This window comes from Pseudophryne corroboree, chromosome 5 (assembly GCF_028390025.1).
Source record: "Pseudophryne corroboree isolate aPseCor3 chromosome 5, aPseCor3.hap2, whole genome shotgun sequence".
In the NCBI taxonomy this organism is placed as follows: domain Eukaryota; kingdom Metazoa; phylum Chordata; class Amphibia; order Anura; family Myobatrachidae; genus Pseudophryne; species Pseudophryne corroboree.
In genome coordinates, this window is record NC_086448.1 from 819,594,597 (window position 1) to 819,611,184 (window position 16,588).

Genomic DNA, 16,588 nt, shown 5'->3' on the forward strand with positions numbered 1-16,588 from the left:
GGCCCTGGCTTCAGCCATGCGCGTGTCAGAATTGGCGGCTTTGTCCTATAAAAGCCCTTACCTGATTTTTCATACGGATAGGGCAGAATTGAGGACTCGTCCTCAGTTTCTTCCTAAGGTGGTTTCAGCGTTTCACCTGAACCAGCCTATTGTGGTACCTGCGGCTACTAGGGACTTGGAGGACTCCAAGTTGCTGGACGTAGTCAGGGCCCTGAAAATATGTTTCCAGGACGGCTGGAGTCAGGAAATCTGACTCGCTGTTTATACTGTATGCACCCAACAAGATGGGTGCTCCTGCTTCTAAGCAGACTATTGCTCGTTGGATTTGTAGTACAATTCAGCTTGCACATTCTGTGGCAGGCCTGCCACAGCCATAATCTGTAAAAGCCCATTCCACAAGGAAGGTGGGCTCATCTTGGGCGGCTGCCCGAGGGGTCTCGGCGTTACAACTTTGCCGAGCAGCTACTTGGTCAGGGGCAAACACATTTGCTAAATTCTACAAATTTGATACCCTGGCTGAGGAGGACCTGGAGTTCTCTCTTTCGGTGCTGCAGAGTCATCCGCACTCTCCCGCCCGTTTGGGAGCTTTGGTATAATCCCCATGGTCCTTACGGAGTTCCCAGCATCCACTAGGACGTCAGAGAAAATAAGAATTTACTCACCGGTAATTCTATTTCTCGTAGTCCGTAGTGGATGCTGGGCGCCCATCCCAAGTGCGGATTGTCTGCAATACTTGTACATAGTTACAAAAATCGGGTTATTATTGTTGTGAGCCATCTTTTCAGAGGCTCCTCTGTTATCATACTGTTAACTGGGTTCAGATCACAAGTTGTACGGTGTGATTGGTGTGGCTGGTATGAGTCTTACCCGGGATTCATAAATCCTTCCTTATTGTGTACGCTCGTCCGGGCACAGTATCCTAACTGAGGCTTGGAGGAGGGTCGTAGGGGGAGGAGCCAGTGCACACCAGGTAGTCCTAAAGCTTTACTTTTGTGCCCAGTCTCCTGCGGAGCCGCTATTCCCCATGGTCCTTACGGAGTTCCCAGCATCCACTACGGACTACGAGAAATAGAATTACCGGTGAGTAAATTCTTATTTTTTGTAGTCCGTAGAGGATGCTGGGCGCCCGCCCAGCGCTTCGTTTTCCTGCTATCGTCATTTGGTTCAGTACAACTTCGTTTTAGTTGAGTACTGCATTGTTACTTTGTAAGTTGGGCCTGGCCGAACGGCGGCTCTTCAGCTGTTGTGAAACTACAAGTCCCAGCATGCCCTTCTACACTTTTGCTATTAGGAAATGCTAAAACTGTGGCAGAGCATGCTGGGATGTGTAGTTTCACAACAGCTGGAGAGCCACAGGTTGGCCAGGCCTGTGGTAAGTAATGGTTCAGCGGTTGCTGAGTTTTCAAGCTAGGTTAGCCTGATGTGCCTTGTATGTGTGAGCTGTTGTGAATCTCTCCACTATCTGTGTTAAATCCTTCTCTCGAAGGTGTCCGTCTCCTCAGGCATAGTTTCTCGACTGAGTCTGGTAGGAGGAGCAAGCCCACACAGTTAAACTCTTAAAGTGCCAATGGCTCCTGATGGACCCGTCTATACCCCATGGTACTAATGTGTACCCCAGCATCTTCTACGGACTACGAGAAAAGGATTTACCAGTAGGTAACCAAAACCCTATTTATATTGCCATCAAAAAAGGACTATGAACACCTTGTATCTCTATTTAGATCAGAATATTTAGATATAGTCTACTTTCTTGAGTCGTTTTACTGATAATGCTATAAATTCAGTGAAGGTTATTAAAGTGGCGTTTATTTTTAGTAGGCGCCGTACGTAATGAAGTAACACGCTGCTTTATTCTGTAGTTATTACATATGGATTACAAGAACGTTCTGCTGTACAGTTCACTGAACTCCCAAGTGACTCTTAATATCCTCATTTAGTGTATAGTAGGGATATATATCGCTCCTTACAATTTGAGTTTGTTTAGTCCATAGCAAGTTATTTGTATGACATAATCCATGTCTGGGTGGCAGATGAACTACAGCTTCCAGAAAGAAGTAGCAACCAATCAGATTCTGGCTATCATTTTTATAGACTGTAATAAAAAAAATAGTGGTTGATAAGAGCAACATCTCCAGAATCCCTCAAACAGGTGACGCTTCAACCCCGTCGCACTGTAGAAGGAGTCTGTAACTGTATTCCCATTGCAAGCGTTACAGTATAAACGTGATCCTACTGAATCGGGAACCGTATTGTGTTTTCAGCTATTTGAATGCCATTCAGACCATGTGCCCGCACATCCTCCGATACCTGACCACAGCCGTGATCACTAACAAAGACGTCCGGAAAAGGAGGCAGGTCCTGAAAGATCTGGTGAAAGTGATCCAGCAGGTAAGAGAGGAACCACCTCCTCATCTACTTAAAAGGGTTTTTTTGGGGGAACATTTCATCTTAATTTTACGAACTTTTTTATCAGCAGTTTTTTGCTTAGTTCTTCTTTTTTTTCTCTGAGGTTCATTCAGTGCAGAGAATATTCCTCCTCCTGGATCAGAGGCTTCATGTACATTTCAAATACTTTTTCTATTGATAAGTCGCATGTAAAGCCTTTGCATTAGGGTCTGTCACTCAAACTTACAAGGGAACGCTGAAAAGCTCTGTCATTCTCATGTATGTAACCAGTGGCAACGGAATGTGCCACTATCGGATGCGGGATGTAGCAGTGTAACCGGGAACATCTGCGTATTTCTTTGGCTCTGTATGAATGACAAGCGGAGGAAGCGTAGAATCTTCACACTGATGCCATAGGTTCATTTAACCAATCGGCTTTGAGGTAGCACTTTTCAAGTACACTCTTTAAAATCTCTCGGTAGTAGCTGATTGGTTGCCATGGGCAACTTCCTCAACGGGTCACTGCTTCATACATCTTTCCCCTAAACGTGTTGTCTGATATGACATTGCAGCTAGTGAGGGCGGAACGTTGTCAATAAAGATTGGCGTGACATAGGGGTCTGTGTAGTGAGAGAAAGCAAATGGATGTAACGTACCAACCAATCGGCTCCTAATTGTCATGTTACAGGCTGTGTTTGGAAAATGACAGGAGCAGTTTAGTACTTTCTCTCTCCAAGTCTTAGTACATATGCCCCTTAGTACGGTATTGCTGGATATGACTGTAAATGCACCACCAAGTGTCTCACCAGAGAATTATTCCTGCAGCGAAGGGGAGAAGATCAACATGGCTGCTTAGAACAAATGGGACTTTGAATCTGTCCATCTGGGGTAGATGTATGAACGGTCACTATGGGGGGAGGAGAAGTGGTATACGTGCACGTTTCTCCCCCCATGTATTACTGCAGGGAAGCGTGCTGTGTATAGTCCCCTGTCTATATCGGTAACTGCTATCTACAAAATAGCTGGCAATCTGTGAACAGTCTATAGCACGGACCGTTCCAACATCTGCAGGTGTCATTGTCCTTTCACCGCATCGGAGACTGCGCTGGCTGCATGCAAGATCTCGCGTATGCCCAGTGAGCTGGCGGGGGAGGGGAGACAGCGCATCAGCACTAGGCTGGTGTGCGCTGTGGGCGAGTTTTTACCCCCCCCACTTCGACATTCGAGATGTTTACTTTATACATCATGGCGCTACTGCCTCCTGCTTCGCCTCGTTAAAGCGGTGAAGCAGGAAGCGCTCTATAATAAATGTAACCCCAAGGAACCACTGATCTAGGGAGTGTCAGGCTTAACATTACATCCTTGTATCCCAAAGTGTACCGTTTGCTGAATTGTGTGTTTTTTGTTTTTTTACAGGAATCTTACACCTACAAGGACCCAATCACTGAATTTGTGGAGTGTTTATACGTTAATTTTGACTTTGATGGCGCACAGAAGAAACTAAGAGAGTGTGAATCGGTGAGTGGCTGCAGGGGTTAACTGTAATCGGGTTATTCTATAGTTCCATTTAGTAGGTGCGTGTTTGGCTCAGTGGATGACAGACCGACCCGTAAATGGATTCATCCCATGATACATTATGGAGATTCTGTATAAATGTGCATTCTATAACCGTTCTGGAGTTACTCGCCGTGGGCTGGCCTCCAGTCGTTCATCCAGATATCAGCACCTGGATTATTTTATAGACGTTAATACGGCCCTGATGTTGGATTTTGGAACGATGAGGTTGCGTTTCGGCCAGCAGCGGTGTGCGTAACATGTGCAAATGGCCTCCCAGGCAGCCAAAAACCTCAAAGTATGATTTTTTCCGAGCCTTGACCATGTGCATTAGTGGCTATTATCCGCCACTTCTGTATAATGCGTGTGGAACCTGTCCTTGTTACAGCAACTTCATCCAACCTGTGAGGGGGAATATATGACCGCTGATCTGTACAAACCTCCGCAGATGGCGTTATTTACCTGCGACACCAGAAGATAGCTGTCCCGGTTACCCACATGCTTCCACTTTGATGTGATGGGAAACCTATTAATCTGACTAATTAGCAGACTGGTTAATAATGGTGACCAGTCCTGGAAAGGAAGTAGATGAGTGTTCCTAGTGTTTGTGTTTAGTAGAACGACACTATCAATCCGTTACACAATTACGCCGCCTTGCTTGTTATTGAAGTGGGGGAATCATAACCAAATAATGACGACGTGAGTCATGTGGGTGATTGTGAATTGTTAGTCACAACATGTGCTGTGATCTTTCTCCATACATGTATGTAAACTCTTAAGCCCTATGTTCTAGGTCCTGTCCATGTCCCCTCCTTGTGTCAGCTCTGTTCATGTGGTTATATTAGAAGAATAACTGCTGTAGGAGGCTGCAGGACGCTGCGTCACAAGCAGACGCTTACAGCGCACATCTGAAAGTGTTTTGTGTTACTCATTGTTTTTTCTATTAAGCAGCAAACGCTGTAGTCTGGTCCCTGTTGTGTGCGTCAGTAAATTGTGATTGATTGGACTCGATTCCCAGTTTGCAGCAGCCACTGAGAAATAAATGAAAGCTGTTACAGGTGCAGCGTCCAGTCTAGTTTCCACAAGTGTTTTTATTTTGTATTTTTTTTAAAGGGAGTTTCAGTATGTGGGTTAATGCAGACATAGGCAGTGGCTCTCTACATCCTATGGTACAAGCATATTGATTTACTAGGTTTCCCCACTTTGTGACTGGGCCATTTAATTTGGTGGTAAATCTTTGTTACATTTTATTATTTTTTCCCCATAATACTCCTAATTTTTATATTTGTGTCTCTAGCTTTGAAAACCTTTTATAGTGAAGCAGGGTCTGATTACCTAGATGTCATAAGAGCGTAAATGTGAGCTGTAAAGAGATCAAGGTCATACTGGATTTAGGGGGACATTTACTAAGCAGTGATAAGAGTCGAGAAGTGAGCCAGTGGAGAAGTTGCCTACGGCAACCAGTCAGCATTGATGTAACATATATAATTTGCATACTATAAAAGTACACAGAGCAGCTGATTGGTGGCCGTGGGTAACTTCTCCACTGGCTCACTTCTCCAGCTTTTATCACTGCTTAGTAAATGTCCCCCTTGGTTTGTGTCTGGTATCCAGGTATGCACCACCCCTGTGCATACCTAGCGTACGCCTAAGGGAATGCTGGGTGGGGGTCATTATTTGATTATTCAAAATCCACATAGCTAAGGCACCACCTTTTAAGGTATTGAGAAGGCAGGAACATAATCCCTGGTACTTAGGCTGTGGCACAGCACTGTAGCAGAGAGCCGCCATTACTGTCCTTTAGCTTAGAGGGCCGTAACTGTGTAGAAAAACAGTGCTTGGTCGGGAAGTGGTTGATTCACTTGGCCTGAATGCACAGGACTGGAAGGATGTGTAAGCGGGGCAGTAGCCCTTGGTCACCCATCAATAATAAGTTGGTTGGTCCTGTACAATTTAAACCAATAAAAGCAAATGTATTTCTCTGACGTCCTAGTGGATGCTGTGAACTACGTAAGGACCATGGGGAATAGCGGCTCCGCAGGAGACTGGGCACAAAAGTAAAGCTTTAGGACTACCTGGTGTGCACTGGCTCCTCCCCCTATGACCCTCCTCCAAGCCTCAGTTAGATTTTTGTGCCCGAACGAGAAGGGTGCACACTAGGGGCGCTCCTGAGCTGCTTAGTGAAAAGTTTAGTTTTAGGTTTTTTATTTTCAGTGAGACCTGCTGGCAACAGGCTCACTGCATCGAGGGACTAAGGGGAGAAGAAGCGAACTCACCTGCGTGCAGAGTGGATTGGGCTTCTTAGGCTACTGGACACCATTAGCTCCAGAGGGATCGAACACAGGCCCAGCCATGGAGTCCGGTCCCAGAGCCGCGCCGCCGGCCCCCTTACAGAGCCAGAAGCAAGAAGCGGTCCGGAAAATCGGCGGCAGAAGACGTCCTGTCTTCACCAAGGTAGCGCACAGCACTGCAGCTGTGCGCCATTGCTCCTCAGCACACTTCACACTTCGGTCACTGAGGGTGCAGGGCGCTAGGGGGGGGGGGGCGCCCTGAGCAGCAATAAAAGCACCTTGGCTGGCGAAAATACATCACATATATGGATGAATTTTAATCCCTGCCAGATTACACTGAAAAACGGGAGAAAAGGCCGCCGAGAAGGGGGCGGAGCCTATCTCCTCAGCACACTGGCGCCATTTTCCCTCACAGCTCCGTTGGAGGGAAGCTCCCTGGCTCTCCCCTGCAGTCACTACACTACAGAAAGGGTTAAAGAGAGGGGAGCACTAATTAGGCGCAGTATAAACAATACAGCAGCTATAAGGGGAAAAACACTGATTTCTCTAACGTCCTAAGTGGATGCTGGGGACTCCGTAAGGACCATGGGGAATAGCGGCTCCGCAGGAGACTGGGCACAAAAGTAAAGCTTTAGAACTACCTGGTGTGCACTGGCTCCTCCCCCTATGACCCTCCTCCAAGCCTCAGTTAGATTTCTGTGCCCGAACGAGAAGGGTGCACACTAGGTGGCTCTCCTGAGCTGCTTAGTGAAAAGTTTAGTTTTAGGTTTTTTATTTTCAGTGAGACCTGCTGGCAACAGGCTCACTGCATCGAGGGACTAAGGCAGGCATGTCCAAACTGCGGCCCTCCAGCTGTTGAGAAACTACACATCCCAGCATGCCCTGACACAGCTTTAGCATTCTCTGACAGCAAAACTGTGTCAGGGCATGCTGGGATATGTAGTTTCACAACAGCTGGAGGGCCGCAGTTTGGACATGCCTGGACTAAGGGGAGAAGAAGCGAACTCACCTGCGTGCAGAGTGGATTGGGCTTCTTAGGCTACTGGACATTAGCTCCAGAGGGATGATCACAGGCCCAGCCATGGATGGGTTCCAGAGCCGCGCCGCCGCCCCCCTTACAGAGCCAGAAGACAGAAGAGTTCCGGAAAATCGGCGGCAGAAGACGTCCTGTCTTCAACAAGGTAGCGCACAGCACTGCAGCTGTGCGCCATTGCTCTCGGCACACTTCACACTCCGGTCACTGAGGGTGCAGGGCGCTGGGTGGGGGCGCCCTGAGACGCAATAAAAACACCTTGGATGGCAAAAAATGCATCACATATAGCTCCTGGGCTATATGGATGCATTTAACCCCTGCCAGAATACATAGAAAAACGGGAGATAAGGCTGCCGAGAAGGGGGCGGAGCCTATCTCCTCAGCACACTGGCGCCATTTTCCCTCACAGCTCAGTTGGAGGGAAGCTCCCCTGGCTCTCCCCTGCAGTCACTACACTACAGAAAGGGTTAAAAAAGAGAGGGGGGCACTAATTACGCGCAGTATTAAAAATACAGCAGCTATAAGGGGAAAAACACTTATATAAGGTTATCCCTGTATATATATAGCGCTCTGGTGTGTGCTGGCAAACTCTACCTCTGTCTCCCCAAAGGGCTAGTGGGGTCCTGTCCTCTATCAGAGCATTCCCTGTGTGTGTGCTGTATGTCGGTACGTTTGTGTTGACATGTATGAGGAGAAAAATGATGTGGAGACGGAGCAGATTGCCTGTAATAGTGATGTCACCCCCTAGGGCAGGCCTGGCCAACCTGTGGCTCTCCAGATGTTGTGAAACTACACATACCAGCATGGCCTGCTACAGTTTTAGCATTCCCTAATTGCAAAACTGTGGAAAGGCATGATGGGACTTGTAGTTTTACAACAGCTGGAGAGCCACAGGTTGGCCAGGCCTGCCCTAGGGGGTCGACAGCTGAGTGGATGAACTGTTGGAAGAATTACGTGACAGTGTCAGCTCTGTATAAAAGACAGTGGTTGACATGAGACAGCCGGCTACTCAGCTTGTGCCTGTCCAGACGTCTCATAGGCCATCAGGGGCTCTAAAGCGCCCGTTACCTCAGATGGCAGATATAGACGCCGACACGGATACTGACTCCGGTGTCGACGGTGAAGAGACAAATGTGACTTCCAGTAGGGCCACACGTTACATGATGGAGGCAATGAAAAATGTTTTACACATTTCTGATAATACGAGTACCACCAAAAAGGGGTATTATGTTCGGTGAGGAAAAACTACCTGTAGTTTTCCTGAATCTGGGAAATTAAATGAGGTGTGTGATGATTGGGAAACACCCCCTAGGGTGGATAAAGCGCTCACACGCTTGTAAGGGCTCTACCCTCTCCTGAGATGGCCGCCCTTAAGGATCCTGCTGATAGAAAGCAGGAGGGTATCCTAAAATGTATTTACACACATACTGGTGTTATACTGCGACCAACAATCGCCTCAGCCTGGATGTGCAGTGCTGGGTTGGCGTGGTCGGATTCCCTGACTGAAAATATTGATACCCTAAATAAGGACAGTATATTATTGCCTATAGAGCATTTAAAAGATGCATTTCTATATATGCGTGATGCACAGCGGAATATTTGCCGACTGGCATCAAGTCTAAGTGCGTTGTCCATTTCTGCCAGTAGAGGGTTATGGACACGACAGTGGTCAGGTGATGCGGATTCCTAACGGCATTTGGAAGTATTGCCTTATTAAGGGGAGGAGTTATTTGGGGTCGGTTTTTCAGACCTGGTGGCCACGGCAACAGCTGGGAAATCCACGTTTGTACCCCAGGTCGCCTCTCAACATGAGAAGACGCCGTATTATCAGGCGCAGTCTTTTCGTGGACAAGCGGGCAAAAGGTTCCTCATTTCTGCCCCGTGACAGAGGGAGAGGAAAAAGGCTGCAGAAATCAGCCAGTTCCCAGGAACAGAAACCCTCTCCCGCCTCTGCCAAGCCCCCAGTATGACGCTGGGGCTTTACAAGCAGAATCAGGCACGGTGGGGGGCCCGTCTCAATGAATTTCAGCGCGCAGTGGGCTCACTCGCAAGTAGACCCCTGGATCCTTCAGGTGATATCTCAGGGGTACAAATTGGAATTCGAGACGTCTCCCCCTCGCCGTTTCCTAAAGTCGGCTTTACCGATGTCTCCTTCTGACAGGGAGACAGTTTTGGAAGCCTTTCACAAGCTGTATTCCCAGCAGGTGATAATCAAGGTACCCCTCCTGCAACAGGGAACGGGGTATTATTCCACACTGTTGTGGTACCGAAGCCGGACGGCTCGGTGAGACCGATTCTAAATCTAAAATCTTTGAACACTTACATACAGAGGTTCAAATTCAAGATTGAGTCACTCAGAGCAGTGATTGCGAACCTGGAAGAAGGGGACTACATGATGTCTCGGGACATCAAGGATGCTTACCTTCATGTCCAAATTTTACCCTTCTCACCAAGGGTACCTCAGGTTTATGGTACAGAACTGTCACTATCAGTTCAGACGCTGCCGTATGGATGGTCCACGGCACACCGGGTCTTTACCAAGGTAATGGCCGAAATGATGATATTCCTTCGAAGGAAGGGAATTTTAGTTATCCCTTACTTGGACGATTCCCTGATAAGGGTAAGATCCAGGGAACAGTTGGAGGTCGGTGTAGCACTATCTCAGGTAGTGTTGCGGCAGCACGATTGGATTCTCAATATTCCAAAATCGCAGCTGGTTCCGACGACTCGTCTTGGTTTCCTAGGGATGATCCTGGACACAGTCCAGAAAAAGGTGTTTCTCCCGGAGGAGAAAGCCAGGGAGTTATCCGAGCTAGTCAGGAACCTCCTAAAACCGAGCCAAGTCTCAGTGCATCAATGCACAAGGGTTCTGGGTAAAATGGTGGCTTCCTACGAAGCAATCCCATTCGGCAGATTCCACGCAAGAACTTTCCAGTGGGACCTGCTGGACAAATGGTCCGGGTCGCATCTTCAGATGCATCAGCGGATAACCCTGTCACCAAGAACAAGGGTGTCCCTCCTGTGTTGGTTGCAGAGTGCTCATCTTCTAGAGGGCCGCAGATTCGGCATTCAGGACTGGGTCCTGGTGACCACGGATGCCAGCCTGCGAGGCTGGGGAGCAGTCACACAGGGAAGGAATTTCCAGGGCTTATGGTCAAGCCTGGAGACATCACTTCACATAAATATCCTGAAGCTAAGGGCCATTTACAATGCTCTAAGCGTAGCAAGACCTCTGCTTCAAGGTCAGCCGGTGTTGATCCAGTCGGACAACATCACGGCAGTCACCCACGTAAACAGACAGGGTGGCACAAGAAGAAGGAGGGCAATGGCAGAAGCTGCAAGGATTCTTCGCTGGGCGGAAAATCATGTGATAGCACTGTCAGCAATTCCGGGAGTGGACAACTGGGAAGCAGACTTCCTCAGCAGACACGACCTCCACCCGGGAGAGTGGGGACTTCACCCAGAAGTCTTCCACATGATTATAAACCGTTGGGAAAAACTCGACAGGTATTGCGCCAGGTCAAGGGACCCTCAGGCAATAGCTGTAGACGCTCTGGTAACACCGTGGGTGTACCAGTCAGTGTATGTGTTCCCTCATCTGCCTCTCATACCCAAGGTACTGAGATTGATAAAATGGAGAGGAGTAAGCACTATATTCGTGGCTCCGGATTGGCCAAGAAGGACTTGGTAACCGGAACTTCAAGAGATGCTCACGGAGGATCCGTGGCCTCTACCTCTAAGAAGGGACCTGCTCCAGCAAGGACCCTGTCTGTTCCAAGACTTACCGCGGCTGCGTTTGACGGCATGGCGGTTGAACGCCGGATCCTGAAGGAAAAAGGCATTCCGGATGAGGTCATCCCTATCCTGATCAAAGCCAGGAAGGATGTAACCGCAAAACATTATCACCGCATTTGGCGAAAATATGTTGCGTGGTGCGAGGCCAGTAAGGCCCGACGGAGGAATTTCAACTGGGTCGATTCCTACATTTCCTGCAAACAGGAGTGTCTATGGGCCTGAAATTGGGGTCCATTAAGGTTAAAATTTCGGCCCTGTCAATTTTCTTCCAGAAAGAACTAGCTTCAGTCCCTGAAGTGCAGACGTTTGTAAAAGGGGTACTGCATATACAGCCTCCTTTTGTGCCTCCAGTGGCACCTTGGGATCTCAATGTAGTTTTTGGGTTCCAAAAGTCACATTGGTTTGAACCACTTAAAGATGTTGGCCCTGGCCTGGGCCAGGCGCGTGTTATAATTGGCGGCTTTATTCTGTAAAAGCCCTTATCTGATTTTCCATACGGACAGGGCGGAATTGAGGACTCGTCCTCGGTTTCTCCCTAAGGTGGTTTCAGCGTTTCACCTGAACCAACCTATTGTGGTGCCTGCGGCTACTAGGGACTTGGAGGACTCCAAGTTGCTAGACGTTGTCAGGGCCCTGAAAATATGTTTCCAGGACGGCTGGAGTGAGAAAATCTGACTCGCTGTTTATCCTGTATGCACCCAACAAGCTGGGTGCTCCTGCTTCTAAGCAGACTATTGCTCGTTGGATTTGTAGTACAATTCAGCTTGCACATTCTGTGGCAGGCCTGCCACAGCCAAAATCTGTAAAAGCCCATTCCACACGGAAAGTGGGCTCATCTTGGGCGGCTGCCCGAGGGGTCTCGGCTTTACAACTTTGCCGAGCAGCTACTTGGTCAGGGGCAAACACGTTTGCTAAATTCTACAAATTTGATACCCTGGCTGAGGAGGACCTGGAGTTCTCTCATTCGGTGCTGCAGAGTCATCCGCACTCTCCCGCCCGTTTGGGAGCTTTGGTATAATCCCCATGGTCCTTACGGAGTTCCCAGCATCCACTAGGACGTCAGAGAAAATAAGAATTTACTTACCGATAATTCTATTTCTCGTAGTCCGTAGTGGATGCTGGGCGCCCATCCCAAGTGCGGATTGTCTGCAATACTTGTACATAGTTATTGTTAACTAAATCGGGTTATTGTTGTAGTGAGCCATCTTTTCTAGAGGCTCCTCTGTTATCATACTGTTAACTGGGTTCAGATCACAGGTTGTACGGTGTGATTGGTGTGGCTGGTATGAGTCTTACCCGGGATTCAAAATCCTTCCTTATTGTGTACGCTCGTCCGGGCACAGTATCCTAACTGAGGCTTGGAGGAGGGTCATAGGGGGAGGAGCCAGTGCACACCAGGTAGTCCTAAAGCTTTACTTTTGTGCCCAGTCTCCTGCGGAGCCGCTATTCCCCATGGTCCTTACGGAGTTCCCAGCATCCACTACGGACTACGAGAAATAGAATTATCGGTAAGTAAATTCTTATTTTTATTGAACGTATTCCTGCACTTTTTGCCTTTCCAGCTGCATGGGCTGTAGTACTATAATATGTCGTCTTTGCAGGTGCTGGTAAATGACTTCTTCCTCGTGGCCTGCCTGGAGGACTTCATAGAAAACGCCAGACTCTTTATATTTGAAACCTTTTGTCGCATCCACCAGTGTATTAGCATCAGGTAAGTTCCCAGGTTTACACTTCGGTTACCGTAGACCCTGCACGTGATGCTCGTACAGTCTCCATTGATCTGGACTGAACATTAGTGCTCTAGGGCAGACCTGTGGCTCTCCAGCTGTTGTGAAACTACAAGTCCCAGCATGCCCTGCCACGGTTTTGCTGTTAGAGAATGCTAATACTGTGATAGAGAATGCTGGGACTTGTAGCTTCACAATAGCTGGAGAGCCACAAGTTGGCCAGGTCTGCTCTAGGGCCAAAACTACAGCAAAATGTACATAAAGGATTACATTTTACAAGTCCAAGGCCTGTATATCCTACTTTGGTTATATTTCTCTAACATCCATAAGGGATACTGGGGTTCACTTAATACGATGGGGTCCAAAGGAGCCGGTACACTTTAAATTTCTTCAACTGGGTGTGCTGGCTCCTCCCCTCTATGGCCCCTCCCACAGGCAGTATAGAAAAAAGTGCCCTCAGGAGAGGATGCACACTCTGTAACTCCAGAGAGTTTTCTTTAGTTTCTTTTAAACTTTATTTTCGGTATGCTGTTTGGGCAACAGTATACCCGCACCGTGGGAGTTAGGGGGGTAGACGGTTACCGGTCTCTTAAGACGTCTGAGCCGCTTCCCTGCTGCAGGACCACCGTCCTGATAGGTTATTAGTACCGCAGGGCATTGCGCCTTGGCGAATGCTATCGCATCACGCCGCACACCCCTAACATAGCCTGAAGGTGAGAAGAGTGATGCGTACAAACTGGGGGCCCCGCTAGGGAGGTCACCCGTTTCTTGATGTGGCGCAATCGCAGGGGTGGTATACAGAACTCTCCCTGGGGGGATCCGCTATAGCCCCTCTGTGTACACTGGCAGCGGTGGTGGTGATTTACACTAAATAGGAGACATTGCCAGTATAAAGAACTACATAGTTACAGTGCCAGTACAGGGGGTGGAGCTTCCTCAGAGCGGGACCAGCGGCGTTTTGGCACCTTCTGCTCACTGCTGCAGCAGCAAGGAGACGCAGCTCCTCCAGACACTCAGGATACGCAGGAAAACTGGTACAGGGGTGTAAATATATATAGATATATATAGATAGATATAGATAGATATAGATAGATATATATATAGATATATATATAGATATATATAGATATATAGGACCTGGAGGGCTTAGACTCTCCAGGGGGAGTGGCGGTGTGACGCAGGGAGGTGTGGGCACGCCAGTCCTCTGACGTCGTTACCGGAGCACGCTGATTTTACTATTCCCCTGATGAAGGCATACGTAACGGCTGTTGGAATGTTGAGTATATCATTGCATTTGATATTTTGCTGCTGAATTACCTGTGCTGCATGTTTGCATTGGAACTTTTGCACTTTATTGACACATTAAAACACAGAAAGATGTTTCATGACTGAATAGTGTGCTGGTCTATCCTGAGCTTGGTTCCTGTGGGATTCCTTTAGTTTATGGAAAATACTGTATTTATCTTACCTGACACATAGATATTGACCTGGAAGTGTGCTGCGGCTTTGTTTGTGGAAATTTATACATATATATTTCTCTGACGTCCTAGTGGATGCTGGGAACTCCGTAAGGACCATGGGGAATAGCGGGCTCCGAAGGAGACTGGGCACTCTAAGAAAGAATTAGGACTACCTGGTGTGCACTGGCTCCTCCCTCTATGCCCCTCCTCCAGACCTCAGTTAGAATCTGTGCCCGGCTCGAGCTGGTTGCACACTAGGGGCTCTCCTGAGCTTCTAGTAAAGGTATTATTAGGTTTTTCTCTGACGTACTAGTGGATGCTGGGAACTCCGTAAGGACCATGGGGAATAGCGGCTCCGCAGGAGACTGGGCACAAAAGTAAAAGCTTTAGGATTACCTGGTGTGCACTGGCTCCTCCCCCTATGACCCTCCTCCAAGCCTCAGTTAGATTTTTGTGCCCGAACGAGAAGGGTGCACACTAGGTGGCTCTCCTGAGCTGCTTAGTGAAAAAGTTTAAGTATAGGTTTTTTATTTTCAGGTTCACTGCACCGAGGGACTAAGGGGAGAAGAAGCGAACTCACCTGCGTGCAGAGTGGATTGGGCTTCTTAGGCTACTGGACATTAGCTCCAGAGGGACGATCACAGGCCCAGCCATGGATGGGTCCCAGAGCCGCGCCGCCGGCCCCCTTACAGAGCCAGAAGACAGAAGAGGGGCGGAGCCTATCTCCTCAGCACACAAGCGCCATTTTCCCTCACAGCTCCGCTGGAAGGACGTCTCCCTGACTCTCCCCTGCAGTCCTGCACTACAGAAACAGGGTAAAACAAGAGAGGGGGGGCACTAATTTGGCAGATTAATCAATACAGCAGCTATATAAGGGAAAAACACTTATATAAGGTTATCCCTGTATATATATAGCGCTCTGGTGTGTGCTGGCAAACTCTCCCTCTGTCTCCCCAAAGGGCTAGTGGGGTCCTGTCCTCTATCAGAGCATTCCCTGTGTGTGTGCTGTGTGTCGGTACGTTTGTGTCGACATGTATGAGGAGGAAAATGGTATGGAGGCGGAGCAATTGCCTGTAATAGTGATGTCACCCCCTAGGGAGTCGACACCTGACTGGATGGTCTTATGGAAGGAATTACGTGATAGCGTCAGCACTTTACAAAAGACTGTTGACGACATGAGACAGCCGGCAAATCAGTTAGTACCTGTCCAGGCGTCTCAAACACCGTCAGGGGCTCTAAAGCGCCCGTTACCTCAGATGGTCGACACAGACCCAGACACGGACACTGACTCCAGTGTCGACGGTGAGGAAACAAACGTGATTTCCAGTAGGGCCACACGTTACATGATCACGGCAATGAAGGAGGTTTTGAACATTTATGATACTACAAGTACCACAAAAAAGGGTATTATGTGGGGTGTGAAAAAACTACCCGTAGTTTTTCCTGAATCAGATGAATTAAATGAGGTGTGTGAAGAAGCGTGGGTTTCCCCCGATAAAAACTGCTAATTTCTAAAAAATTATTGGCATTATACCCTTTCCCGCCAGAGGTTAGGGCGCGTTGGGAAACACCCCCTGGGGTAGATAAGGCGCTCACACGCTTATCAAAACAAGTGGCGTTACCGTCTCCTGATACGGCCGCCCTCAAGGAGCCAGCTGATAGGAAGCTGGAAAATATCCTAAAAAGTATATACACACATACTGGTGTTATACTGCGACCAGCAATCGCCTCAGCCTGGATGTGCAGTGCTGGGGTGGCTTGGTCGGATTCCCTGACTGAAAATATTGATACCCTGGACAGGGACAGTATATTATTGACTATAGAGCATTTTAAAGGATGCATTTCTATATATGCGAGATGCACAGAGGGATATTTGCACTCTGGCATCAAGAGTAAGTGCGCTGTCCATTTCTGCCAGAAGAGGGTTATGGACGCGACAGTGGTCAGGTGATGCGGATTCCAAACGGCATATGGAAGTATTGCCGTATAAAGGGGAGGAGTTATTTGGGGTCGGTCTATCGGACCTGGTGGCCACGGCAACGGCTGGGAAATCCACCTTTTTACCCCAGGTCACCTCTCAGCAGAAAAAGACACCGTCTTTTCAGGCTCAGTCCTTTCGTCCCCATAAGGGCAAGCGGGCAAAAGGCCACTCATTTCTGCCCCGGGGCAGAGGAAGGGGAAAAAGACTGCAGCAGGCAGCCTCTTCCCAGGAACAGAAGCCCTCCCCCGCTTTCTGCCAAGTCCTCAGCATGACGCTGGGGCCTTACAAGCGGACTCAGGTACGGTGGGGGGTCGTCTCAAGAATTTCAGCGCGCAGTAGGCTCACTCGCAAGTGGACCCCTG

General features: G+C 48.5%; 1 protein-coding gene across 2 annotated transcripts in view; it reads left to right on the forward strand.

Moving 5' to 3' along the window:
• EIF3E (eukaryotic translation initiation factor 3 subunit E) overlaps nt 1-16,588 on the forward strand; it is an 83,112-nt gene that overhangs the window by 39,219 nt on the left and 27,305 nt on the right. For both annotated transcript variants that reach the window (XM_063924506.1, XM_063924507.1), the window contains exons 8-10: nt 2,262-2,388; nt 3,802-3,903; nt 12,660-12,769. In XM_063924506.1, coding sequence (XP_063780576.1) covers nt 2,262-2,388; nt 3,802-3,903; nt 12,660-12,769 — 339 coding nt within the window. The remainder of the gene's footprint in view (nt 1-2,261; nt 2,389-3,801; nt 3,904-12,659; nt 12,770-16,588) is intronic.